This window comes from Myiozetetes cayanensis, unplaced genomic scaffold (assembly GCF_022539395.1).
Source record: "Myiozetetes cayanensis isolate MyiCay16 unplaced genomic scaffold, myiCay2020 scf482, whole genome shotgun sequence".
In the NCBI taxonomy this organism is placed as follows: domain Eukaryota; kingdom Metazoa; phylum Chordata; class Aves; order Passeriformes; family Tyrannidae; genus Myiozetetes; species Myiozetetes cayanensis.
Genome location: NW_026087723.1, coordinates 1 through 25,251, shown reverse-complemented (window position 1 = coordinate 25,251; position 25,251 = coordinate 1). Strand labels below are relative to the sequence as shown.

General features: G+C 64.9%; 2 protein-coding genes and 2 long non-coding RNA genes across 4 annotated transcripts; 2 read left to right on the top strand and 2 right to left on the bottom strand.

Annotated features, from left to right (window-relative positions):
• Window positions 1-780: 780 nt before the first annotated feature.
• Window positions 781-16,668, top strand: SUV39H1 (SUV39H1 histone lysine methyltransferase). Its single transcript, XM_050331144.1, is given in 8 exon segments — window positions 781-841; window positions 4,020-4,165; window positions 5,235-5,314; window positions 5,605-5,884; window positions 8,671-9,003; window positions 11,737-11,883; window positions 13,645-13,774; window positions 16,532-16,668. Coding segments are annotated over 8 exon segments (1,272 nt in total). The 5' UTR covers window positions 781-822.
• LOC126648325 (uncharacterized) lies at window positions 9,121-9,697 on the top strand. Its single transcript, XR_007630785.1, has 3 exons — window positions 9,121-9,152; window positions 9,386-9,432; window positions 9,678-9,697. It is a non-coding gene; the product is annotated as an uncharacterized LOC126648325 (long non-coding RNA).
• On the bottom strand, window positions 14,106-14,558 carry LOC126648324 (uncharacterized). Its single transcript, XR_007630784.1, has 3 exons — window positions 14,509-14,558; window positions 14,305-14,361; window positions 14,106-14,137 (listed from the first exon to the last, which is right to left on the bottom strand). It is a non-coding gene; the product is annotated as an uncharacterized LOC126648324 (long non-coding RNA).
• A 1,841-nt stretch (window positions 16,669-18,509) lies between the features above and the next one.
• Window positions 18,510-25,229, bottom strand: WDR13 (WD repeat domain 13; the record flags this gene model as incomplete). Its single annotated transcript, XM_050331145.1, is given in 5 exon segments — window positions 18,510-19,149; window positions 21,068-21,201; window positions 23,041-23,182; window positions 25,134-25,205; window positions 25,208-25,229. Coding segments are annotated over 5 exon segments (555 nt in total), but the record flags the coding sequence as incomplete, so codon positions are not given.
• Between the last annotated feature and the right edge of the window lie 22 nt (window positions 25,230-25,251).

Sequence of the window (25,251 nt, the reverse complement as noted above, 5' to 3'; positions counted from 1 at the left end):
TCCCCTCCCTCCCCAATCCGCCCCATCCCTGGGAGTGGATGTTTGGGGGTCACAGACCCCTCCTGCCCCCCTTCCCTCATTACCCCCCTCCCCCACCGCAGGCGCCAAATAAACTCCAGGAGTCACGTGACCGTTAATTAATTACCGATTAATTAGCGAGGAACCGGGCTCAGGGGGAGCGGTCAGAACCGCTCCTGGGGTGGGGGTTGGGGGGTTCCCGACTCCCCCCGAGCACCTCCGGGAAAAACCGCGGCCAAAATGGGGCAAAACCGGCGATTTTCGGGGCCGCGGCGGAGCGCGGGGGGTGATGGGAGCCGTATGCAAATGAGACGGCGCGACAGCCAATAAGAGGCGGAGGAAGCTCTTTACTATGCAAATAAGGCGGCAGGGCGGGAAGGAGGGATATGCAAATGAAGCAGCGCGGCGGCCAATGGGCACCGAGGGAGGGCGGGGCTGGTTGTTATGCAAATGAACCCCCGCGGCGGCCAATGGGGAGAGGGCGGGAAGCTGTCAGTATGCAAATGACGCGGCGCGGCGGCCAATGGGAGGCGGGCACGGGGCGCGAGCGGTTAATATGTAAATGAGCCAGCGCGGCCCGCCAATGGGGAGACGGCGGGCATGCAAATGAGGCGGCCCGCCAGCCAATGAGCGGCGGGCGCGCGAGGCACGGCCACGCCCCCAGCCCGCGCGCGGTGCCTCACGGGCGGAAGCGGCGCCGGGGCCGCGAAAAAAAAAAAAAAAAAAAGAGGAAAAAAAAAAAAAAAAAAAAAAGAAGGCGGAAAAGGGGAAAAAAAAAGAAAGCAGAGCGGCGGCGGCCGAAAAATGGCGGAAAATTTAAAAGGTGGCGCGAGCGGGGCGGGCCCGGGGAGGGCCGGGGGGGTCCGGGGAGGACGTGAGGGGAGGGGGCGGCGGTTCCCGCGCTCGCCTGAGGGGAGGGGGCAGGAAGGAGGGGGGCTCGGACCCTCCCGGCCGTAATTAATGACCCCCCCCAGACCTTAATTAATGCGTGTCCGTCCCCCTCGAGCTTAATTAACGTACCCCCCCCTCGGCGTGCTCCGGGTGCTCGCTGTCACCGTGGTCGCGATATCGCGACATGCGTCGGCTGAGGGAGGCGGGGGTGGCTGAGGAGGCGGGGGGTGACGGGAGGGTGAGGGGGTCTGTCTGGTCCCTCACGACCCCTCTTGTCCCCCCTGCCCCCTACACACGGTGTGACCCACCCCCACCCCCAAAGTGTTCCCTGTTCTCCCTGTCGTTGTAGTCGCGATATCGCGACATGGTCGGTTGTGCTTGGGGGGACGGAGGAGGAGGAGGGGAGGGTGGCCGGGGGTGGGGAGGGTCACCCGTGGTGGTCTGTCCTGTCCTGAGGCCCCCCCCGTGTGACCCCCACCCTGTGTGACCCCCGGTGTGGGGGAGGGGGTCACAGGAGGGTGACACGGGGGTGACACGGAGGTGACAGGGGGTCAGGAGGGTGACAGGGGTGACAAGGGGGGTCTGTCCTGTCCCTGACGCCCCCCTCACCCTGTGTGCCCCTGGTGTGAGGGGGGTGACACGGGGGTGACACGGAGGTGACAGGGGGTCGGGAGGGTGACAGGGTGACAAGGGGGTCTGTCCTGTCCCTTAGGCCCCCCACCCTGTGTGACCCCGTGGTGTGTGGGGGGGTGACAGGAGGGTGACACGGGGGTGACACGGAGGTGACAGGGGGGTCGGGAGGGTGACAGGGGTGACAAGGGGGTCTGTCCTGTCCTGACGCCCCCCCACCTGTGTGACCCCCGGTGTGTGTGAGGGGTGTGACAGGAGGGTGACACGGGGGTGACACGGAGGTGACAGGGGGTCGGGAGGGTGACAGGGGTGACAAGGGGGGTCTGTCCTGTCCCTGACGCCCCCCCCTCACCCTGTGTGCCCCCCCCGTGGTGTGAGGGGGGTGTGACAGGAGGGTGACACGGGGGTGACACGGAGGTGACAGGGGGTCGGGAGGGTGACAGGGGTGACAAGGGGGGTCTGTCCTGTCCCTGACGCCCCCCTCACTTTGTGTGACCTCCCCTCCCCAGGGGTGGGGGTGAGTGAAAGAGGGGTGACAGGAGGGGTGACGGGGGGTGACAAGAGGGGTCTGTCCTGTCCTTGACGCCCCCCTCACTTTGGTGCCCACCCCCTCCCCAGGGTGCTCCGTGTGCTCCCTGTCACCCTGGTGGGGGTGGGGGTGACAGGGGGTCGGGAGGGTGACAGGGGTGACAAGGGGGTCTGTCCTGTCCCTGACACACCCCCTCACCCTGTGTGCCCCCATCGGTGTGTGTGGGGGTGACAGGAGGGTGACACGGGGGGTGACACGGAGGTGACAGGGGGTCGGGAGGGTGACAGGGGTGACAAGGGGGTCTGTCCTGTCCCTGACACCCCCCCACCTGTGTGACCCCCCGTGGTGTGAGGAGGGGGGTGACAGGAGGGTGACACGGGGGGTGACACGGAGGTGACGGGGGTCGGGAGGGTGACAGGGGTGACAAGAGGGGTCTGTCCTGTCCCTGACGCCCCCTCCCCTGTGTGCCCCCAGAGTGCCGGGTGTGCTGGGGGGTTGATGGGGAGTGGTCAGGGATGGTGAGGGGGTCTGGCTGGTCTCTGACGCCCCTCCCCCGTGTGCCCCCAGAGTGCTGGGTGTGCTGCCTGTCCCCCTGGGAGCAGCTGCAGGACCCGTGCTGGGTGTGCTGGGGGTGGCAGGGGTGGTCAGGGATGGTGAGGGGGTCTCCGGTCTCTGACGCCCCCCTGTGCTCTGTGCCCCCCAGAGTGCCAGGTATGCTGCCTGTCCCCTGGGAGCAGCTGCAGGACCCGTGCTGGGTGTGCTGGGGGGTGGCAGGGGGTGGTCAGGGGGTGAGGGGGTCTCTCCGGTCTCTGACGCCCCCCTCCTCGTGTGCCCCCCAGAGTGCCGGGTGTGCTGCCTGTCCCCCTGGGAGCAGCTGCAGGACCTGGCACAGCTCCCTTGGGGGTGACACGGGGGTCAGAGCTGGGTGGGGGATGGTGAGGGGGGTCTCTCGGGTCTCTGACGCCCCCCTGTGTCTGTGCCCCCCCCAGAGTGCCGGGTGTGCTGCCTGTCCCCCTGGGAGCAGCTGCAGGACCCGTGCTGGGTGTGCTGGGGGGTTGATGGGGGGTGGTCAGGGATTGTGAGGGGGGGTCTGGCCGGTCTCTGATCCCCCCTGTGTCTGTGCCCCCAGAGTGCCGGGTGTGCTGCCTGTCCCCTGGGAGCAGCTGCAGGACCCGTGCTGGGTGTGCTGGGGGTTGATGGGGGTGGTCAGGGATGGTGAGGGGGTCTCTCCGGTCTGTGACGCCCCCCTCCCCTGTGTGCCCCCTCAGAGTGCCAGGTGTGCTGGGGGTGGCAGGGGGTGGTCAGGGATGGTGAGGGGGTCTCTCCGGTCTCTGACGCCCCCCTCCCCTGTGCCCCCCAGAGTGCCGGGTGTGCTGCCTGTCCCCTGGGAGCAGCTGCAGGACCTGGCACAGCTCCCTTGGGGGGTGATGCAGGGGGTCAGAGCTGGGTGGGGGATGGTGAGGGGGGGTCTCTCCGGTCTCTGACGCCCCCCCCTCCCCCTGTGTGCCCCCCCAGAGTGCCGGGTGTGCTGCCTGTCCCCTGGGAGCAGCTGCAGGACCCGTGCTGGGTGTGCTGGGGGGTTGATGGGGGGTGGTCAGGGATGGTGAGGGGGGGTCTGGCCGGTCTCTGACGCCCCCCCTGTGTCTGTGCCCCCCCCAGAGTGCCGGGTGTGCTGCCTGTCCCCCTGGGAGCAGCTGCAGGACCCGTGCTGGGTGTGCTGGGGGTTGATGGGGGTGGTCAGGGATGGTGAGGGGTCTCTCCGGTCTCTGACGCCCCCCTCCCCGTGTGCCCCCAGAGTGCCGGGTGTGCTGCCTGTCCCCCTGGGAGCAGCTGCAGGACCTGGCACAGCTCCCTTGGGGGGTGACACGGGGGGGTCAGAGCTGGGTGGGGGATGGTGAGGGGGGGTCTCTCCGGTCTCTGACGCCCCCCCCTGTGTCTGTGCCCCCCCCAGAGTGCCGGGTGTGCTGCCTGTCCCCCTGGGAGCAGCTGCAGGACCTGTGCCGGCTGCAGCGGCTCCGGTGCCGCGCCCTGGGCGTCACCCGCCGCAACCTGGCCGACTTCGAGGTGGAGCTGCTGTGCAACTACCGCCGAGTCCGGGTGAGAGGGGGGCGCGGGACCCCCGCCCCGGCCACTGACAGGGACCCCAAAGGGTGGCACTGAACTGGGGTGGCACCCCTGGGACCCCCACAATGGGCACTGAGATGGGACCCCCACCCCAGCCAACCCCAGGACCCCCACAGTGGGCACTGAGAGAGGGTGGCACCCCTGGGACCCCCACAGTGGGCACTGAGAGGGGACCCCTGCCCTGGCCACTGACAGGGACCCTGGCACTGAACTGGGGTGGCACCCCTGGGACCCCCACAGTGGGCACTGAGATGGGACCCCCACCCCGGCCAACCCCGGGACCCCCATAGTGGGCACTGAGAGGGAGTGGCACCCCTGGGACCCCCACAGTGGGCACTGAGCTGAGACCACCCCTGGGACCCCCACAGCGGGCACTGAGATGGGACCCCCCCCCTGGCCACCTCTGGGACCCCCAAGGCTGGCACTGAGTTGGGGTGGCACCCCTGGGACCCCCACACTGGGCACTGAGAGGGTGGCACCTCTCAGGATCACCCCAGGACTGCCTTGACCCCCTGAGGACATGAGGACCCCCCAGACCCACCTGTTCATCCCCCCATCCCCAGGACGGGGAGTTCTACCTGGTGAAGTGATGGGGTTACCCAGGACCCCAGACCCCCTCAGACCCTCCTTACCCCCTATTTCCCCATCCCCAGGACGAGGAGTTCTACCTGGTGAAGTGGCAGGGTTACCCAGGACCCCCTGAACCCCCAGACCCCTCCTAACCCCCTTTCCACCCCCAGGATGAGGAGTTCTACCTGGTGAACTGGCAGGGTTACCCAGGACCCCCTAACCCCCTTTCCATCCCCAGGACGAGGAGTTCTACCTGGTGAAGTGGCAGGGCTACCCAGGACCCCTGACTCCCCAGACCCCTCCTAACCCCTGTTTATCCCCCAGGACAAGGAGTTCTACCTGGTGAAGTGGCAGGGTTACCCAGGACCCCCCTAACCCCTGTCTCTCCCCCCAGGACGAGGAGTTCTACCTGGTGAAGTGATGGGGTTACCCAGGACCCCCCTGACCCCCCTAACTCCTGTTCACCCCCCAGGACGAGGAGTTCTACCTGGTGAAGTGGCAGGGCTACCCAGGACCCCTCTAACCCCCCTGTTTATCCCCCCAGGACGAGGAGTTCTACCTGGTGAAGTGATGGGGTTACCCAGGACCTCCCAGACCCCCCTAACTCCCCTGTTCATCCCCCCAGGACGAGGAGTTCTACCTGGTGAAGTGGCAGGGTTACCAGGACCCCCAGACCCCCGTTGCAGCCACCCAGACTACTCCCTGTTTCATCCCCCAGGGCGAGAGTTCTACCTAGTGAAGTGCTTGTAGGTTACCCAGGACCCAGTTTAGACCCCTAACCCCTGTTTATCCCCAGGATGAGTTCTACCTGGTGAAGTGGCGGGGCTACAGCCTCGGCCCAGCACGTGGGAGCCGCGGCGGAACCTGCGGTGCCGGGGGCTGCTCCGGCAGCTCCACGCGGACCTGGCGCGGGCCCCGGGGGGCCCGGTGCGGGCGGGGCCGCGGGGGTTGCCCCCGCGGGCGCTGCGGTTCCTGGCGCGCAAGGCGGAGCAGCGGCGGGCCCTGCGGCGCTGGGAGCGCCTCCTCAACCGCCGGCGCGGCCACCGCGGCCGCATCGCCGTGGAGAACGACGTGGACCTGCACGGCCCGCCCCCAGACTTCGTCTACGGCAACGACTACAAGGTGGGCTGGGGGGGAGGGAGGAGAGAGGAGGGATGGGGGGGGATTTGGGGAGCGCTGGAAGGGAGCTACGGAGATACAGAGAGAGCCACAGAGCCCTGGAGGGACCCACAGAGCCATGGAGGGACCCACAGGGCCCTAGAGAGACCCACAGAGCCCTGGAGGGACCTCTCTACCTACCTATCTACCTATCTATCTATTTATCTATCTATCTATCTATCTATCTATCTATTTATCTATCTATCTATCTACCTATCTATCTATCTATCCATCTATCTATCAATCATCTGTCTATTTATCTAGCTATCTCTAGCTATCTCTATCTATATCTGTATTTATATCTATCTATACCTATCTCTATATCTTTCTACGTCTATCTATATCTATCTAATCTATCTATCTGTATCTATCTACCTATAACTATAAAATATTTTATATTCCTGACCTATAAATCCCTTTCATCCCCCCCAGGTGGATGTGGGGGTGTCTCTGTCCATCCCCTCCCTCATGTTCCACACTGTATAAATCATCAAATATGACCTGTAAATCCCTTCCTGTACCCCCAGGTGGGCATGGGGGTGTCTCTGTTCATCCCCTCCCTCAGGTCCCACACTGTATAGAAAATGTGACCCATAACCCCCATTTCTGTCCCCCATGTGGGCACAGGGGTGTCTCTGCCCATCCCCTTCCCTAATTCCCGAGGGACCTCCCTAAGATCACATAGTCTATCTCTCTGTATCTATCCATCTATAACTATAAAATATTTTATATTCCTGACCTATAAATCCCTTTCATCCCCCCCAGGTGGGCGTGGGGGTGTCTCTGTCCATCCCCTCCCTCATTCCCGAGGGACTTCCCTAAGATCACATAGTCTGTCTGTCTGTATCTGTCCATCTACCTATCTATCTATCTATCTATCTATCTATTGATCTATCTATCTATCTATCTACTATCTATCTATCTATCTATCTACCATCTATCTGTCTATCTATCTGTATCTATCCATCTATAACTATAAAATATTTTATACTCCTGACCTGTAAATCCCTTCCTGCCATCCCCCCAGGTGGGCATGTGGGGTGTCTCTGTCCATCCCCTCCCTCATGTTCCACACTATATAAATCATCAAATATGACCTGTAAATCCCTGTGTCCCCCCCAGGTGGGAGCAGGGGTGTCCCTGTCCATCCCCTCCCTCAGGTCCCACACTGTATAAAACCATCAAATATGACCTGTAAATCCCTTCCTGTCCCCCCCAGGTGGGAGCAGGGGTGTCCCTGTCCATCCCCTCCCTCAGGTCCCACACTGTATAAAACCATCAAATATGACCCATAACCCCCCCCATTTCTATCCCCCCCAGGTGGGCGCAGGGGTGTCCCTGTCCCCCGTGGGCTGCGAGTGCCGGGACTGCCTGGCAGAGGGATGTTAACCCATAACCCCCCCATTTCTATGTCCCCCCCAGGTGGGAGCAGGGGTGTCCCTGTCCCCCGTGGCCGTGGGCTGTGAGTGCCAGGACTGCCTGGTGGGGGCTGTTAACCCATAACCCCCATTTTTATCCCCCCCAGGTGGGAGCAGGGGTGTCCCTGTCCCCCGTGGCCGTGGGCTGTGAGTGCCGGGACTGCCTGGTGGGGGATGTTAACCCATGATCCCTGTTTTTGTCCCCCAGGTGGGAGCAGGGGTGTCCCTGTCCCCCGTGGGCTGTGAGTGCCAGGACTGCCTGGAGGGGGCTGTTAAACCCATAACCCCCTCTCTGTCCCCCCCAGGTGGGAGCAGGGGTGTCCCTGTCCCCCGTGGCCGTGGGGGGAATGTTAACCCATAACCCCCCCATTTCTGTGTCCCCCCCCGGTGGGAGCAGGGGTGTCCCTGTCCCCCGTGGGCTGTGAGTGCCGGGACTGCCTGGCAGGGGATGTTAACCCATAACCCCCATTTTTATCCCCCCCAGGTGGGCGCAGGGGTGTCCCTGTCCCCCGTGGGCTGCGAGTGCCAGGACTGCCTGGAGGGGGCTGTTAACCCATAACCCCCCCCCATTTCTGTGTCCCCCCCAGGTGGGAGCAGGGGTGTCCCTGTCCCCCGTGGCCGTGGGCTGTGAGTGCCGGGACTGCCTGGCGGGGGCTGTTAACCCATAACCCCCCCATTTTTGTCCCCCAGGTGGGAGCAGGGGTGTCCCTGTCCCCCGTGCCCGTGGGCTGCGAGTGCCGGGACTGCCTGGCGGGGGATGTTAACCCATAACCCCCATTTTTATCCCCCCCAGGTGGGCGCAGGGGTGTCCCTGTCCCCCGTGGCCGTGGGCTGTGAGTGCTGGGACTGCCTGGAGGGGGATGTTAACCCATGATCCCTGTTTTTGTCCTCCCAGGTGGGAGCAGGGGTGTCCCTGTCCCCCGTGGCCGTGGGGGGATATTAACCCATAACCCCTGTTTTTGTCCCCCCCAGGTGGGCGCAGGGGTGTCCCTGTCCCCCGTGGCCGTGGGCTGCGAGTGCCAGGACTGTCTGGCAGGGAATGTTAACCCATGATCCCTGTTTTTGTCCCCCAGGTGGGAGCAGGGGTGTCCCTGTCCCCCGTGGCCGTGGGCTGTGAGTGCCAGGACTGTCTGGCAGGGAATGTTAACCCATAACCCCCATTTCTGTGTCCCCCCCAGGTGGGAGCGGGGGTGTCCCTGTCCCCCGTGGCCGTGGGGGGAATGTTAACCCATAACCCCTGTTTTTGTCCCCCAGGTGGGCGCAGGGGTGTCGCTGTCCCCCGTGGCCGTGGGGGGAATGTTAACCCATAACCCCCATTTTTATCCCCCCCAGGTGGGCGCAGGGGTGTCCCTGTCCCCCGTGGCCGTGGGCTGCGAGTGCCAGGACTGCCTGGCGGAGGCGGTGGCGGGCGGGGGCTGCTGCCCCGGCGCCTCCCGCAACCGCTTCGCCTACAACGAGGCGGGGCAGGTGCGGATCCGCGCCGGGCTGCCCATCTACGAGTGCAACTCGCGCTGCCGCTGCGGCGCCGACTGCCCCAACCGCGTGGTGCAGCGCGGCATCCGCTACGACCTGTGCATCTTCCGCACCGCCGACGGCCGCGGCTGGGGCGTGCGCACCCTGCAGCGCATCCGCAAGAACTCCTTCGTCATGGAGTACGTGGGAGAGGTGAGACAGGTGTGATGGGACAGGTGTGACAGGGCTGGGGCGTGCGCACCCTGCAGCGCATCCGCAAGAACTCCTTCGTCATGGAGTACGTGGGAGAGGTGAGACAGGTGTGATGGGACAGGTGTGACACAGGTACAGGTGTGACACAGGTGTGACAGGGCTGGGGCGTGCGCACCCTGCAGCGCATCCGCAAGAACTCCTTCGTCATGGAGTACGTGGGAGAGGTGAGACACCTGGCACAGGTGTGATGGGACAGGTGTGATGGCACAGGTGTGACACAGGTGTGACAGGGCTGGGGCGTGCGCACCCTGCAGCGCATCCGCAAGAACTCCTTCGTCATGGAGTACGTGGGAGAGGTGAGACAGGTGTTATACAGGTACAGGTGTGATGGGACAGGTGTGACACAGGTGTGACACAGGTGTGACACAGGTGTGACACACACAGGTGTGACAGGGCTGGGGCGTGCGCACCCTGCAGCGCATCCGCAAGAACTCCTTCGTCATGGAGTACGTGGGAGAGGTGAGACACCTGGCACAGGTGTTATACAGGTACAGGTGTGCTATGGGACAGGTGTGACACAGGTGTGACAGGGCTGGGGCGTGCGCACCCTGGAGCGCATCCGCAAGAACTCCTTCGTCATGGAGTACGTGGGAGAGGTGAGACACCTGGCACAGGTGTGATGGGACAGGTGTGACACAGGTACAGGTGTGACACAGGTGTGACACAGGTGTGACAGGGCTGGGGCGTGCGCACCCTGCAGCGCATCCGCAAGAACTCCTTCGTCATGGAGTACGTGGGAGAGGTGAGACACCTGACACAGGTGTGATGGCACAGGTGTGACACAGGGACAGGTGTGACCCAGGTGTGACACAGGTGTGACAGGGCTGGGGCGTGCGCACCCTGCAGCGCATCCGCAAGAACTCCTTCGTCATGGAGTACGTGGGAGAGGTGAGACACACCAGACAGGTGTGATGGCACAGGTGTGACACAGGGACAGGTGTGACCCAGGTGGGGTTCAGGTGGGGTTCAGGTGTGACCCAGGTGTGTCTCTCAGATCATCACCTCGGAGGAGGTGGAGCGCCGGGGACAGGTGTGGGGGTACAGGTGGGGTTCAGGTGTGTCACATAGGTGTGTCACACAGGTGTGGGAGTACAGGTGGGGTACAGGTGTGTCACAGGTGGGGTTCAGGTGTGACCCAGGTGTGTCTCTCAGATCATCACCTCGGAGGAGGTGGAGCGCCGGGGACAGGTGTGGGGGTACAGGTGGGGTTCAGGTGTGTCACCCAGGTGTGGGGGTACAGGTGGGGTACAGGTGGGGTTCAGGTGTGTCACACAGGTGTGGGGGTACAGGTGGGGTTCAGGTGTGTCACAGGTGGGGTTCAGGTGTGTCACCCAGGTGTGTCACACAGGTGTGGGGGTACAGGTGTGTCACAGGTGGGGTTCAGGTGTGTCACCCAGGTGTGTCTCTCAGATCATCACCTCGGAGGAGGCGGAGCGCCGGGGACAGGTGTGGGGGTACAGGTGGGGTTCAGGTGTGTCACACAGGTGTGGGGGTACAGGTGGGGTTCAGGTGTGACCCAGGTGTGTCTCTCAGATCATCACCTCGGAGGAGATGGAGCGCCAGGGACAGGTGTGGGGATACAGGTGGGGTTCAGGTGTGTCACAGGTGGGGGTTCAGGTGTGTCACCCAGGTGTGTCACACAGGTGTGGAGGGTACAGGTGGGGTTCAGGTGTGTCACACAGGTGTGTCACACAGGTGTGTCTCTCAGATCATCACCTCGGAGGAGGCGGAGTGCCGGGGACAGGTGTGGGGGTACAGGTGGAGTTCAGGTGTGTCACACAGGTGTGGAGGGTACAGGTGGGGTTCAGGTGTGTCACACAGGTGTGTCACACAGGTGTGGGGGTACAGGTGGGGTTCAGGTGTGTCACTCAGGTGTGTCACACAGGTGTGGGGGTACAGGTGGGGTTCAGGTGTGTCACACAGGTGTGGGGGTACAGGTGGGGTACAGGTGGGGTTCAGGTGTGACCCAGGTGTGTCTCTCAGATCATCACCTCGGAGGAGGCGGAGCGCCGGGGACAGGTGTGGGGGTACAGGTGGGGTACAAGTGGGGTTCAGGTGTGTCACACAGGTGTAGGGGTACAGGTGTGTCACAGGTGGGGTTCAGGTGTGACCCAGGTGTGTCTCTCAGATCATCACCTCGGAGGAGATGGAGCGCCGGGGACAGGTGTGGGGGTACAGGTGGGGTACAGGTGTGTCACAGGTGGGGTTCAGGTGTGTCACACAGGTGTGGGGGTACAGGTGGGGTACAGGTGTGTCACCCAGGTGTGTCTCTCAGATCATCACCTCGGAGGAGGCGGAGTGCCGGGGACAGGTGTGGGGGTACAGGTGGAGTTCAGGTGTGTCACACAGGTGTGGGGGTACAGGTGGGGTACAGGTGTGTCACACAGGTGTGTCACACAGGTGTGGGGGTACAGGTGGGGTTCAGGTGTGTCACTCAGGTGTGTCACACAGGTGTGGGGGTACAGGTGGGGTTCAGGTGTGTCACACAGGTGTGGGGGTACAGATGGGGGTTCAGGTGTGACCCAGGTGTGTCTCTCAGATCATCACCTCGGAGGAGGCGGAGCGCCGGGGACAGGTGTGGGGGTACAGGTGGGGTTCAGGTGTGTCACACAGGTGTGGGGGTACAGGTGGGGTTCAGGTGGGGTTCAGGTGTTACCCAGGTGTGTCTCTCAGATCATCACCTCGGAGGAGGCGGAGCGCCGGGGACAGGTGTACGACCGCCAGGGTGCCACGTACCTGTTCGACCTGGACTACGTGGAGGACGTTTACACCGTGGACGCCGCCCACTACGGGAACATCTCCCACTTCGTCAACCACAGCGTGAGTCACACCCCTCACCTGTACGGGGATGGGGACACACCTGTGTGGGGAGGGGGACACCTGTATGGGGGAGGGGACACACCTGTGTGGGGATGGGGACACACCTGTGTGGGGATGGGGACACACCTGTGTGGGGCAGGGACACACCTGTGTGGGGATGGGGACACACCTGTGTGGGGAGGGGACACACCTGTGTGGGGGAGGGGACACACCTGTGTGGGGATGGGGACACACCTGTGTGGGGAGGGGGACACACCTGTGTGGGGATGGGGACACACCTGTGTGGGGAGGGGACACACCTGTATAGGGAGGGGACACACCTGTATGGGGAGGGGACACACCTGGATGGGGATGGGGACACACCTGGATGGGGAGGGGACACACCTGTGTGGGGATGGGACACACCTGTATAGGGAGGGGACACACCTGTATGGGGATGGGGACACACCTGTGTGGGGAGGGGGACACACCTGGATGGGGGAGGGGACACACCTGTGTGGGGCAGGGACACACCTGTGTGGGGCAGGGACACACCTGTGTGGGGATGGGGACACACCTGTGTGGGGCAGGGACACACCTGTGTGGGGATGGGGACACACCTGTATGGGGATGGGGACACACCTGTGTGGGGAGGGGACACACCTGTGTGGGGATGGGGACACACCTGTGTGGGGATGGGGACACACCTGTATGGGGATGGGGACACACCTGTGTGGGGATGGGGACACACCTGTGTGGGGAGGGGACACACCTGTGTGGGGAGGGGACACACCTGTATGGGGAGGGGACACACCTGTATGGGGATGGGGACACACCTGTGTGGGGAATGGGGACACACCTGTGTGGGGATGGGGACACCTGTGTGGGGCAGGGACACACCTGTATGGGGATGGGGACACACCTGGATGGGGAGGGGACACACCTGTGTGGGGAGGGGACACACCTGTGTGGGGCAGGGACACACCTGTGTGGGGAGGGGACACGCCTGTATGGGGATGGGGACACACCTGTGTGGGGCAGGGACACACCTGTGTGGGGAGGGGACACACCTGTGTGGGGATGGTTACACCTGTGTGGGGCAGGGACACACCTGTGTGGGGATGGGGACACACCTGTATGGGGCTGAGGACACACCTGTGTGGGGATGGGGACACACCTGTGTGGGGATGGGGACACACCTGTGTGGGGATGGGGACACACCTGGATGGGGAGGGGACACACCTGTGTGGGGAGGGGACACGCCTGTATGGGGATGGGGACACACCTGGATGGGGAGGGGACACACCTGTGTGGGGAGGGGACACGCCTGTATGGGGATGGGGACACACCTGGATGGGGAGGGGGACACACCTGGATGGGGATGGGGACACACCTGTGTGGGGAGGGGACACACCTGTGCGGGGAGGGGACACACCTGTATGGGGAGGGGACACACCTGGATGGGGAGGGGACACACCTGTGTGGGGATGGGGACACACATGTGTGGGGGAGGGGACAAACCTGTGTGGGGATGGGGACACACCTGTGTGTGGGAGGGGACAAACCTGTCCAGGGAGTTTGGAGGCTTCACCTGCCCAGGGGGTGGAGCTTTACCTGTCTGGTAAAGCCTGGCTTACCCAGGTGTGGGCAGGGCTTTCCCTCACCTGCCCTCTCAGGTGTCGAGGGCGGGACCTCCCCAGGGGCTCAAATTCACACCAGAGGAGGGGGGTGGGTGGGGCTTGAAGCAGCCACGCCCCCCTCACCTGTCGTGGGCGGGGCCAGTGCGACCCCAACCTGCAGGTTTACAACGTGTTCATCGAGAACCTGGACCAGCGGCTGCCCCGCATCGCCCTGTTCGCCACGCGGCCCATCCGCGCCGGGGAGGAGCTCACCTTCGACTACAACATGCACGGTACGCACCTGGGGGCACCTGGGCACACCTGGGTACACCCACACACACCCACACACACCTGGGACACACCCACACACACCTGGGACACACCCACACCCACCCCATCCGCGCCGGGGAGGAGCTCACCTTCGACTACAACATGCACGGTACACACCTGGGGCACACCTGGGGGCACCTGGGACACACCCACACACACCCACACACACCTGGGACACACCCACACACACCCCATCCGCGCCGGGGAGGAGCTCACCTTCGACTACAACATGCATGGTACGCACCTGGGGCACCTGGGGGCACCTGGGCACACCTGGGACACACCCACACACACCTGGGACACACCCACACACACCTGGGACACACCTGGGACACACCCACACACCCACACCCACCCCATCCGCGCCGGGGAGGAGCTCACCTTCGACTACAACATGCACGGTACACACCTGGGACACACCTGGGCACACCTGGGACACACCCACACACACCTGGGACACACCCACACACACCTGGGACACACCCACACCCACCCACACACACCTGGGACACACCCACACACACCCCATCCGCGCCGGGGAGGAGCTCACCTTCGACTACAACATGCACGGTCACGCACCTGGGCACACCTGGGGGCACCTGGGTACACCTGGGGGCACCTGGGACACACCCACACACACCTGGGACACACCCACACACACCCACACACACCCCATCCGCGCCGGGGAGGAGCTCACCTTCGACTACAACATGCACGGTACGCACCTGGGGGCACCTGGGGGCACCTGGGCACCTAGGACACCTGGGTACACCTGGGACACACCCACACACACCTGGGACACACCCACACACCCCACACCCCCCATCCGCGCCGGGGAGGAGCTCACCTTCGACTACAACATGCACGGTACGCACCTGGGGCACCTGGGGGCACCTGGGGGCACCTGGGACACACCCACACTCACCCACACACACCTGGGACACACCCACACACACCTGGGACACACCCACACACACCTGGGTACACCTGGGACACACCCACACACACCTGGGACGCACCCACACACACCTGGGACACACCCACACACACCTGGGACACACCCACACACACCTGGGTACACCTGGGACACACCCACACACACCTGGGACGCACCCACACACACCTGGGACACACCCACACACACCTGGGACACACCCACACACACCTGGGTACACCTGGGACACACCCACACACACCTGGGACGCACCCACACACACCCCCACACACCCCCCATCCGCGCCGGGGAGGAGCTCACCTTTGACTACAACATGCACGGTACGCACCTGGGCACACCTGGGACACACCTGGATACACCTGGGCACACCTGGGACACACCTGGGACACACTTGGGCTCACCTGGGTTACACCTGGGACACACCCACACACCCCTGGGCACACCTATCACACACCTGCACACACCTGGATTACACCTGGGCATACCTGGGCACACCTGGCCCTGCCTCACACCTCTGCCACCCCTGGGGGGTCCAGGCTGTGCCTGGGGGATCTGGGCTGTGCCTGGGGGGGGTCAGGGTGGTACCTGGGCTGTCCCTGGGTGGTCCCTGGGCTGTACCTGGGCTGTGCCTGGGGGGGGTCAGGGTGGTACCTGGGCTGTCCCTGGGTGGTCCCAGGTGGTCCCTGGGCTGTCCTTGGGTGGTCAGGGCTGTACCTGGGTCACACCTGGGTGGTCAGGGCTGTACCTGGGCTGTCCCTGGTTGGTCAGGGCTGTACCTGGGCTGTCCTTGGGTGGTCAGGGCTGTACCTGGGTCACACCTGGGTGGTCAGGGCTATACCTGGGTCACACCTGGGGGGTCAGGGCTATACCTGGGTCACACCTGGGGGGTCATGGCTGTACCTGGGCTGTCCCTGGGGGTCAGGGCTGTCCCTGGGTCACACCTGGTTGGTCAGGGCTGTACCTGGGCTGTCCCTGGGGGGTCCCTGGGCTGTCCCTGGGTGGTCAGGGCTGTCCCTGGGTCACACCTGGTTGGTCAGGGCTGTACCTGGGCTGTCCCTGGGGGTCGGGGCTGGCCCTGGGTGGTCCAGGCATTACCTGGGCTGTCCCTGGGTGGTCCCAGGTGTCACCTGGACTATACCTGGGCTGTCCCTGGGTGGTCAGGGCTGTCCCTGAGGGGTCCAGGTGTTACCTGGGCTGTCCCTGGGTGGTCCCTGGGCTGTCCCTGGGTGGTCCAGGTGTCACCTGGGCTGTCCCTGGGTGGTCAGGGCTGTCCCTGAGGGGTCCAGGTGTCACCTGGGCTGTCCCTGGGGGGTCAGGGCTGTCCCTGGGTGGTCCCTGGGCTGTCCCTGGATGGTCTCAGGTGGTCCCTGGGTGGTCCAGGCATTACCTGGACTATACCTGGGCTGTCCCTGGGTGGTCAGGGCTGTACCTGGGTCACACCTGGGGGTCTGGGCTGTCCCTGGGTGGTCCCAGGCATTACCTGGACTATACCTGGGCTGTCCCTGGGTGGTCTCAGGTGGTCCCTGGGCTGTCCCTGGGTGGTCCCAGGTGGTCCCTGGGTGGTCCAGGCATTACCTGGACTATACCTGGGCTGTCCCTGGGTGGTCCCAGGTGGTCCCTGGGTGGTCCAGGCATTACCTGGACTATACCTGGGCTGTCCCTGGGTGGTCCAGGTGTTACCTGGGTGGTCCAGGCATTACCTGGACTATACCTGGGCTGTCCTCAGGGTCCCAGCCTCCCTGACCCCCTTTCCCTCCCCCCGCAGTGGACCCGGTGGACGCCGAGAGCACCCGCGATGGACTCCAACTTCGGGGCTGGTGGGGGTCCCTGGGGGCTCCCCGCGCCCGGCGCCGCATCGAGTGCAAGTGCGGGGCGGCCTCGTGCCGCAAGTACCTGTTCTGATACACCTGGGCCTGCCTCGGCCACGCCCACCACGCGCCCCCTGCCTGCTTTGTGCCCGCCACAGCACGGGGGAGGGGCTTGGGGGCCTGGGGAGGGGCTGGGGGCCTGGGGAGGGGTTTGGGGGCCTGGGGAGGGGTTTGGGGGCCTGGGGAGGGGCTTGGGGGCCTGGGGAGGGGTTTGGGGGCTCGGGGAGGGGTTTTGGGGGTCTCAGGGAGGGTTTGGGGGCTCAGGAGGGGTTTTGGGTGTCTCAGGTGTGGTGATGATGTCACACAGGTGAAGGTCACGGCCGTGCTGGGGGATTTGGGGGTCCCAGGAGAGTTTGGGGGAGTCTTGGGGGCGTTTTGGGGTGTCAGGGGATTTAGGAGGGATTTGAGGGGGTTGGGGGCTCAGGAGGGGAGTTTGGGGGGTCTCAGGTGTGGTGATGATGTCACACAGCGACTCCTCACGGAAGGTCACAGCCGTGCTAGGGGGAATTTGGGGTCCCAGGAAAGTTTGGGGGTCTTGGGGGAGTTTGGGGGTCAGGGGATCTGGGAGGAGTTTGGGGCTCAGGTGTGATGGTGCCAGCAACTCATCACAGGTGAAGGTCACAGCCGGGCTGGGGGTTTGGGGCCCCAGAAAGTTTGGGGGTCTAAGGGGCATTTGGAGACATCTGGGTGGGGTCAGGGTGGAATTTGGGGGGGGGGTCTCGGGTCTGTTGCCCTCTCCAGACGATGACAGCGCTGGCAGTGTCAGCCAGGGCCAGCAGGGACGGGCACAGCTCGAGGGCACGGCCCTGTTTGGGGGTCTCAGGGAGGCTTGGGGTCTCAGGGGGTTTGGGGGTCTCAGGGGGGGTTTTATGGATCCCAGGGGGGTTTTATGGAACTCAGGGTGGTTTTGATGGATTTCAGGTTGGTTTTTATGGATCCCAGGGTGCTTTTTATGGACCCCAGGATGGTTTTTGGGGTATTTTTGGGTGTTTTTTGGGGGTTTCAGGGGTGCTGGCGCCTCCAGACGATGACAGTGCCAGCAGCATCCCCCGAGGCCAGCAGGGACTCGTCGCAGTTGAAGGCCAGGGCCGGGTTTGGGGTGGTTTTGGGGTGGTTTTTGGGTGTTTTTGGGGCAGTTTTGGGTGGTCTCAGGGGTGCTGGCGCCTCCAGACGATGACAGTGCCAGCGGCATCCCCCGAGGCCAGCAGGGACTCGTCGCAGTTGAAGGCCAGGGCTGGGTTTGGGGTGGTTTTTATGATTTTTGGGGTATTTTTGGGGCAGTTTTTGGGGTCTCAGGGGTGCTGACGCCTCCAGACGATGACAGTGCCGGTGGCATCCCCCGAGGCCAGCAGGGACTCGTCGCAGTTGAAGGCCAGGGCTGGGTTTGGGGTGGATTTATGATTTTTGGGGTGGTTTTTGGGGTATTTTTGGGGGTTTCAGGGGTGCTGGCGCCTCCAGACGATGACAGTGCCGGTGGCATCCCCCGAGGCCAGCAGGGACTCGTCGCAGTTGAAGGCCAGGGCCGGGTTTGGGGTGGTTTTTGGGTGTTTTTGGGGTATATTTGGGTGGTTTCAGGGGTGCTGACGTCTCCAGACGATGACAGTGCCAGCAGCATCCCCCGAGGCCAGCAGGGACTCGTCGCAGTTGAAGGCCAGGGCTGGGTTTGGGGGAGTTTTTGGGGTGGTTTTTATGATTTTTGGGGTGGTTTTTGGGGTATTTTTGGGTGGTTTCAGGGGTGCTGGCGCCTCCAGACGATGACAGTGCCGGTGGCATCCCCCGAGGCCAGCAGGGACTCGTCGCAGTTGAAGGCCAGGGCTGGGTTTGGGGGGGTTAGATTTGGGGTGGTTTGGGTGGTTTGGGTGGTTTTTGGGGTATATTTGGGTGGTTTCAGGGGTGCTGGCGCCTCCAGACGATGACGGTGCCAGCAGCATCCCCCGAGGCCAGCAGGGACTCGTCGCAGTTGAAGGCCAGGGCCGGGTTTGGGGTGGTTTTTGGGTGTTTTTGGGGTATATTTGGGTGGTTTCAGGGGTGCTGGCGCCTCCAGACGATGACAGTGCCAGCAGCATCCCCCGAGGCCAGCAGGGACTCGTCGCAGTTGAAGGCCAGGGCTGGGTTTGGGGTGGATTTTATGATTTTTGGGGTGGTTTTTGGGCAGTTTTGGGTGGTCTCAGGGGTGCTGGCGCCTCCAGACGATGACAGTGCCAGCAGCGTCCCCCGAGGCCAGCAGGGACTCGTCGCAGTTGAAGGCCAGGGCTGGGTTTGGGGGGTTTTTATGATTTTTGGGGTGGTTTTTGGGTATTTTTGGGGTATTTTGGCAGTTTTGGGTGGTTTCAGGGGTGCTGGCGTCTCCAGACGATGACAGTGCCGGCAGCGTCCCCCGAGGCCAGCAGGGACTCGTCGCAGTTGAAGGCCACGGCCAGCACGGCCGCTCCGTGCCCCTGCAGCGTGTTCAGCGTCGCCCGCCCCGCGCGCCCCACGTCGAAGAAGTGCACGCAGGAATCCTCACTGCCCGTCACTGGGGGGGAACAGCCTGAAGGGGGTGTGTCCACCCTGAGTGACCACTGACCACTCACTGACCACTCAGTGACCCTCACTGAATCCCCGCTGCCCGTCACTGGGGGGGGAAACAGCCTGAGTGACCACCCTGAGTGACCACTGACCACTCAGTGACCCCTCACTGAATCCTCGCTGCCCGTCACTGGGGGGGGAAAACAGCCTGAGTGACCACCCTGAGTGACCACTGACCACTCACTGATCCCTCACTGACCCCTCTGAGTGACCACTGACCCCTCCTGAGTGACCACTGACCCCTCACTGACCCCTCTGAGTGACCACTGACGCCTCACTGACCCCTCACTGAATCCTCGCTGCCCGTCACTGGGGGGGGACAAACACCCTGAGTGACCACCCTGAGTGACCACCCTGAGTGACCACTGACCACTCACTGACCCCCCTGAGTGACCACTGACCACTCACTGACCCCCCTGAGTGACCACTGACCACTCACTGAATCCTCGCTGCCCGTCACTGGGGAAACACCCTGAGTGACCACCCTGAGTGACCACTGACCCCTCTGAGTGACCACTGACCCCTCACTGACCCCTCACTGAATCCTCGCTGCCTGTCACTGGGGGGGGGGAAACAGCCTGAGTGACCACCCTGAGTGACCACTGACCACCCCCATATCCCCCCATCCCCAGATACCCCCATAACCCCCTGGTACTCCCCTGTGCCCCCCCACTCCCCAGAAGGACATGAGGGGCAGAAGCAGCTCCTGGTGCCCCCTGGATCCCTGGTCCCCGTGCACCCCTGTACCCCCAATAACTCCCCCAGAGCCCCCGGCTGTACCCACGCAGGCCCCTGTCAGAAGGACATGAGGGGGCAGAAGCAGCTCCTGGTGCCCCCCGGATCCTCCCGTGCCCCAGTCCTGGGGCACCCCCATACCCCCTGGGACCCCCTGTGCCCCCAGACCCCCATCCGTACTCCACGCAGGCCCCTGTCAGAAGGACATGAGGGGCAGAAGCAGCTCCTGATACTCCCTGAGCTCCCAATAACTCCCGTGGCCCCCTGAGCCCCCCCAGACCCTCACAGCCCCCTGGCCGTACCCACGCAGGCCTCCCTGGCGGAAGGGACATGAGGGGGCAGACGCAGCTCCTGCTGCCCCCTGGTCCCTGTGCCCCTCAATAACCCCCCTCGTGCCCCCCATCCGTACCCAGGCAGGCCCCCTGGCGGAAGGACATGAGGGGCAGAAGCAGCCCTGATGCCCCTGGTCCCTGTGCCCCTGTACCCTCCCCAATAACCCCCTGTGCCCCCCAGACTCCCCATCCGTACCCACACAGGTCCCCTGGCGGAAGGACATGAGGGGGCAGAAGCAGCTCTGGTGCCCGCACTGATCCTCCCGTGCCCTCGGTCCTGGTGCCCCCAGACCCCCAATAACCTCACCTGTGCCCCCCAGACCCCCCACTCGTACCCACGCAGGCCCCCTGTCAGAGAGGACATGAGGGGGCAGAAGCAGCTCCTGGTACCCCCTGGAGCCCCCAATAACCCCCCGTGCCCCCTGAGGACTCCCCGTGCCCCCACAGCCCCCCGGCCGTACCCACGCAGGCCCCCTGCCGGAAGGACATGAGGGGGCAGAAGCAGCTCCTGCTACCCCCTGTACCCCCAATAACCCCCCAGACCCCCACTAACCCCCCAGACCCCCCGGCCGTACCCACACAGGCCCCTGCCGGGAAGGACATGAGGGGGCAGAAGCAGCTCCTGCTGCCCCCTGGACCCCCAATAACCCCCCTGTGCCCCCCATCCGCACTCCACGCAGGCCCCCTGGCGGAAGGACATGAGGGGGCAGAAGCAGCTCCTGGGGTCCCCCATCCCCCTGGTCCCTGTACCCCCTGTACCCCCACAACCTCCCAGACCCCCTGTGCCCCCACTCGTACCCACGCAGGCCCCCTGTCGGAAGGACATGAGGGGGCAGAAGCAGCTCCTCAGGGGCTGCTCCCGGTGCCGCGTCGGGAAACTCCGGCGGAGCCGCAGCCCCGGAGCCCCCGAGCCCCCCTCGTCTTCCACCACCCTGGGGGGGCAAAGGAGGGGTCAGTCCTGCACCCCAAAAACTGCCCTGAACCCCCCAAAATCCCCCCGAGCCCCCCTCGTCTTCCACCACCCTGGGGGGGCAAAGGAGGGGTCAGTGCTGCACCCAAAATACCCTGAGACCCCCCAAAACTCCTGAGAACCCCCAAAACTTCCTCTGAGCCCCCCTCGTCTTCCATCACCCTGGGGGGCAAAGGGGGGGTCAGTCCTGCACCCAAAAACTGCCCTGAACCCCCCCCGAGCCCCCCTCGTCTTCCACCACCCTGGGGGGGCAAAGGGGGGGTCAGTCCTGCACCCAAAAACTGCCCTGAGACCCCTCAGAACCCCCCTCGTCTTCCACCACCCTGGGGGGGCAAAGGGGGGGGTCAGTCCTGCACCCCAAAACTGCCCTGAACCCCCCAAAATCCCCCCGAGCCCCTCTCGTCTTCCACCACCCTGGGGGGGCAAAGGAGGGGTCAGTCCTGCATCCCAAAACCCCCCCAAAAATTCCTCTTCCAGGGGTCCCAGTGGGGTTCCCCCTCCCCACCTCGGGGGTCCCTCCCTCCCCGGGGGGTCTCAGTGGTGTTTCCTCCCCTCCCCCCGGGAGTCCCAACGGGTTCCCCCCACCCCGGGGTGGTCCCAGCGATGTTTCACCCATCCTGGGTGGTCCCTGCAGTGTCTCCCCCCACCCTGGGGGTCCCAGTGATGTTTCCCCCACCCCAGGTGGTCCCTCTGATGTTCCCCCATCCCGGGTGGTCCCAGCGATGTTTCCCCCATCCTGGGTGGTCCCTGCAGTGTCTCCCCCCACCCTGGGGGTCCCAAAGAGTTCCCCCCACCCCGGGGGTCCCAATGGGTTCCCCCATTCCCGGTGATGTTTCCCTCCATCCCGGGTGGTCCCTCTGATGTTCCCCCCACCCCAGGTGGTCCCAGCGATGTTTCCCCCACCCTGGGGGTCCCAATGGGGTCCCAATGGGTTCCCCCATTCCCGGTGATGTTTCCCTCTCTCCCCGTGGTCCCTCTGATGTTTCCCCCTCCCTGGCTGGTCCCGCTGATGCTTCCCCCACCCTGGGGGTCCCAATGGGTTCCCCCATTCCCGGTGATGTTTCCCTCTCTCCCGGTGGTCCCTCTGATGTTTCCCCCACCCTGGTGGTCCCTGCAGTGTCTCCCCCCACCCTGGGGGTCCCAGTGATGTTTCCCCCACCCCAGGTGGTCCCTCTGATGTTTCCCCCACCCCGGGTGGTCCCAGCGATGTTTCCCCCATCCTGGGTGGTCCCCGCAGTGTCTCCCCCCACCCTGGGGGTCCCAGTGATGTTCCCCCCACCCCGGGGGTCCCAATGGGTTCCCCCATTCCCGGTGATGTTTCCCTCTCTCCCCGTGGTCCCTCTGATGTTCCCCCCACCCCAGGTGGTCCCAGTGATGTTTCCCACCCCGGGGTCCTAATGGGGTCCCAATGGGTTCCCCCATTCCCAGTGATGTTTCCCTCCCTCCCAGTGGTCCCGCTGATGTTTCCCCCTCCCCAGGTGGTCCCAGCGATGTTTCCCCCCACCCCAGGGGTCCCAGCGATGTTTCCCCCCACCCCGGGGGTCCCAATGGGTTCCCCCCATCCTGGGTGGTCCCAGCAATGTCCCCCCCACCCCGGGTGGTCCCTCTGATGTTCCCCCCACCCCGGGGGTCCCAATGGGTTCCCCCCCACCCTGGGGGTCCCAATGGGGTCCCAATCGGTTCCCCCATTCCCGGTGATGTTTCCCCCACCCCGGGTGGTCCCAATCGGTTCCCCCCACCCCGGGTGGTCCCGGCCATGTCTCCCCTCCCCCCCGGTGGTCCCTGGGGGCCCCCCCGGTACCGGAAGAGCAGGAGGCGGTCGGGGCAGGCGTTGACGAGCAGGGAGGGGTCCGGAGCCTCCCGGCTCGCCCAGGCCCGGGCCGAGAGCGACGTGATGGACCCGCCCGCCTGGACCAGCACCCGGGAGGCCTTGGTCAGCCGGCCTGGGGGGCGCGGGGGGGTCAGGGCAGGGACAGCCCCCCCCCAGCATCCACAGTGCCCCCCAGTGCCCCCAGAACCCCCTGGACCAGCACCCGGGACCCCTTGGTCAGCCGGCCTGGGGCGTGGGGTCAGGGCACACAGAGACCCCCCCCAGCATCCACAGTGCCCCCCATAACCCCCCCTGGACCAGCACCCGGGAGGCCTTGGTCAGCCGGCCTGGGGGGCACGGGGGGGTCAGGGCAGGGACAGAACCCCCTAGAGCCCCCATCACCCCCATAACCCCCCTGGACCAGCACCCGCGAGGCCTTGGTCAGCCGGCCTGGGGGGCGCAGGGGGGTCAGGGCAGGAGAGATCCCTGGGACCCCCCTGTGCCCCCAGATCAGCACAGACCCCCATCACCCCCAGTGTCCCCCTGGACCAGCACCCTGGAGGCCTTGGTCAGCCGGCCTGGGGGCGCGGGGTCAGGGCACACAGAGACTCCCCAGACCCCCGGAGCAGCACAGCCCCCCCAGCATCCACAGTGCCCCCCAGTGCTCCCCATAACCCCCTGGACCAGCACCCGGCACCCTTGGTCAGCTGGCCTGGGGGCGGGGGTCAGAGCAGGAGAGACCACCCCCTAGAGCCCCCATCACCCCCATAACCCCCGGACCAGCACCTGGGACCCTTAGTCAGCTGGCCTGGGGGCATGAGGGTCAGGGCAGGACAGACCCCCCAGCATCCACAGTGCCCCCATAACCCCCTGGACCAGCACCTGGGACCCCTTGGTCAGCCGGCCTGGGGGCGCGGAGGTCAGGGCACAGAGACCCCCCAGAGCCCCCCCGGACAGCACAGCCCCCCAGCATCCACAGTGCCCCCCATGGCCCCGACTGTCCCCCCAGGACCAGCGTAGCCCCCACCCCAACAACCTGCCAGGGCGCCCCAGCCCCTGGACCCCTCACAGAGCCCCCAACCCCTCCCAGTGCCCCCCAAACCCCTCCCAGAGCCCCCCAAACCCCTCCCAGTGCCCCCAAACCCTCCCAGAGCCCCCTAACCCTCCCAGTGCCCCCAACCCCTCCCAGTGCCCCCCAATCCCTCCCAGTGCCTCCAAACCCCTCCCAGTGCCCCCTAATCCCTCCCAGTGCCCCCCAAACCCCCTCCCAGTGCCCCCAAGCCCTCCCAGAGCCCCCAAATCCTCCCAGAGCCCCAAGCCCCTCCCAGTGCCCCTCAAACTCCTCCCAGAGCCCCCCAAACCCCTCTCAGTGCCCCCAAACCCCTCCCAGTGCCCCCCCAAACCCCTCCCAGTGCCCCTCAAACTCCTCCCAGTGCCCCCAAACCCTCCCAGTGCCCCTCAAACTCCTCCCAGTGCCCCCAACCCTCCCAGAGGCCCCAAACCTCCCAGTGCCCCCCCAACCCCTCCCAGAGCCCCCAAATCCCTCCCAGAGCCCCCAAACCCCTCCTAGTGCCCCCAAACCCCCTCCCAGTGACCCCCCAAACCCTCCCAGTGCCCCCAATCCCTCCCAGTGCCCCCCAAACCCTCCCAGTGCCCCCAACCCCTCCCAGTGCCCCCAAACCCCTCCCAGAGCCCCCCCAATCCCTCCCAAGTGCCCCCCAAACCCCTCCCCGTGCCCCCAAACCCCTCCCAGTGCCCCCCAGAGCCCCCAGTCCCTCAGCCCCCGTACCGGTGGCGGGGTCGCAGAGGAAGGACGACACGGACCCCATCGCCCCCAACCCCTCCCAGTGCCCCCCAAACCCCTCCCAGTGCCCCCCCAGAGCCCCCAGTCCCTCAGCCCCCTGTACCGGTGGCGGGGTCGCAGAGGAAGGAGGACACGGACCCCCATCGCCCCCAGTGTCCCCCCAGAGCCCCCCATCCCGGGTACCCCCCGTACCAGTGGCGGGGTCGCAGAGGAAGGAGGACACGGACCCCCATCGCCCCCAGTGCCCCCCAGTGCCCCTCTAGTCCCTCAGCCCCCGTACCAGTAGCAGGGTCGCAGAGGAAGGAGGACACGGACCCCTGATCGTCCCCTGCCCACAGGACTCGCCCGGGGCGTCAAAGCAGAGCGCCAGGACCCGCCCGGGAGGCGCCCGGTGCCCC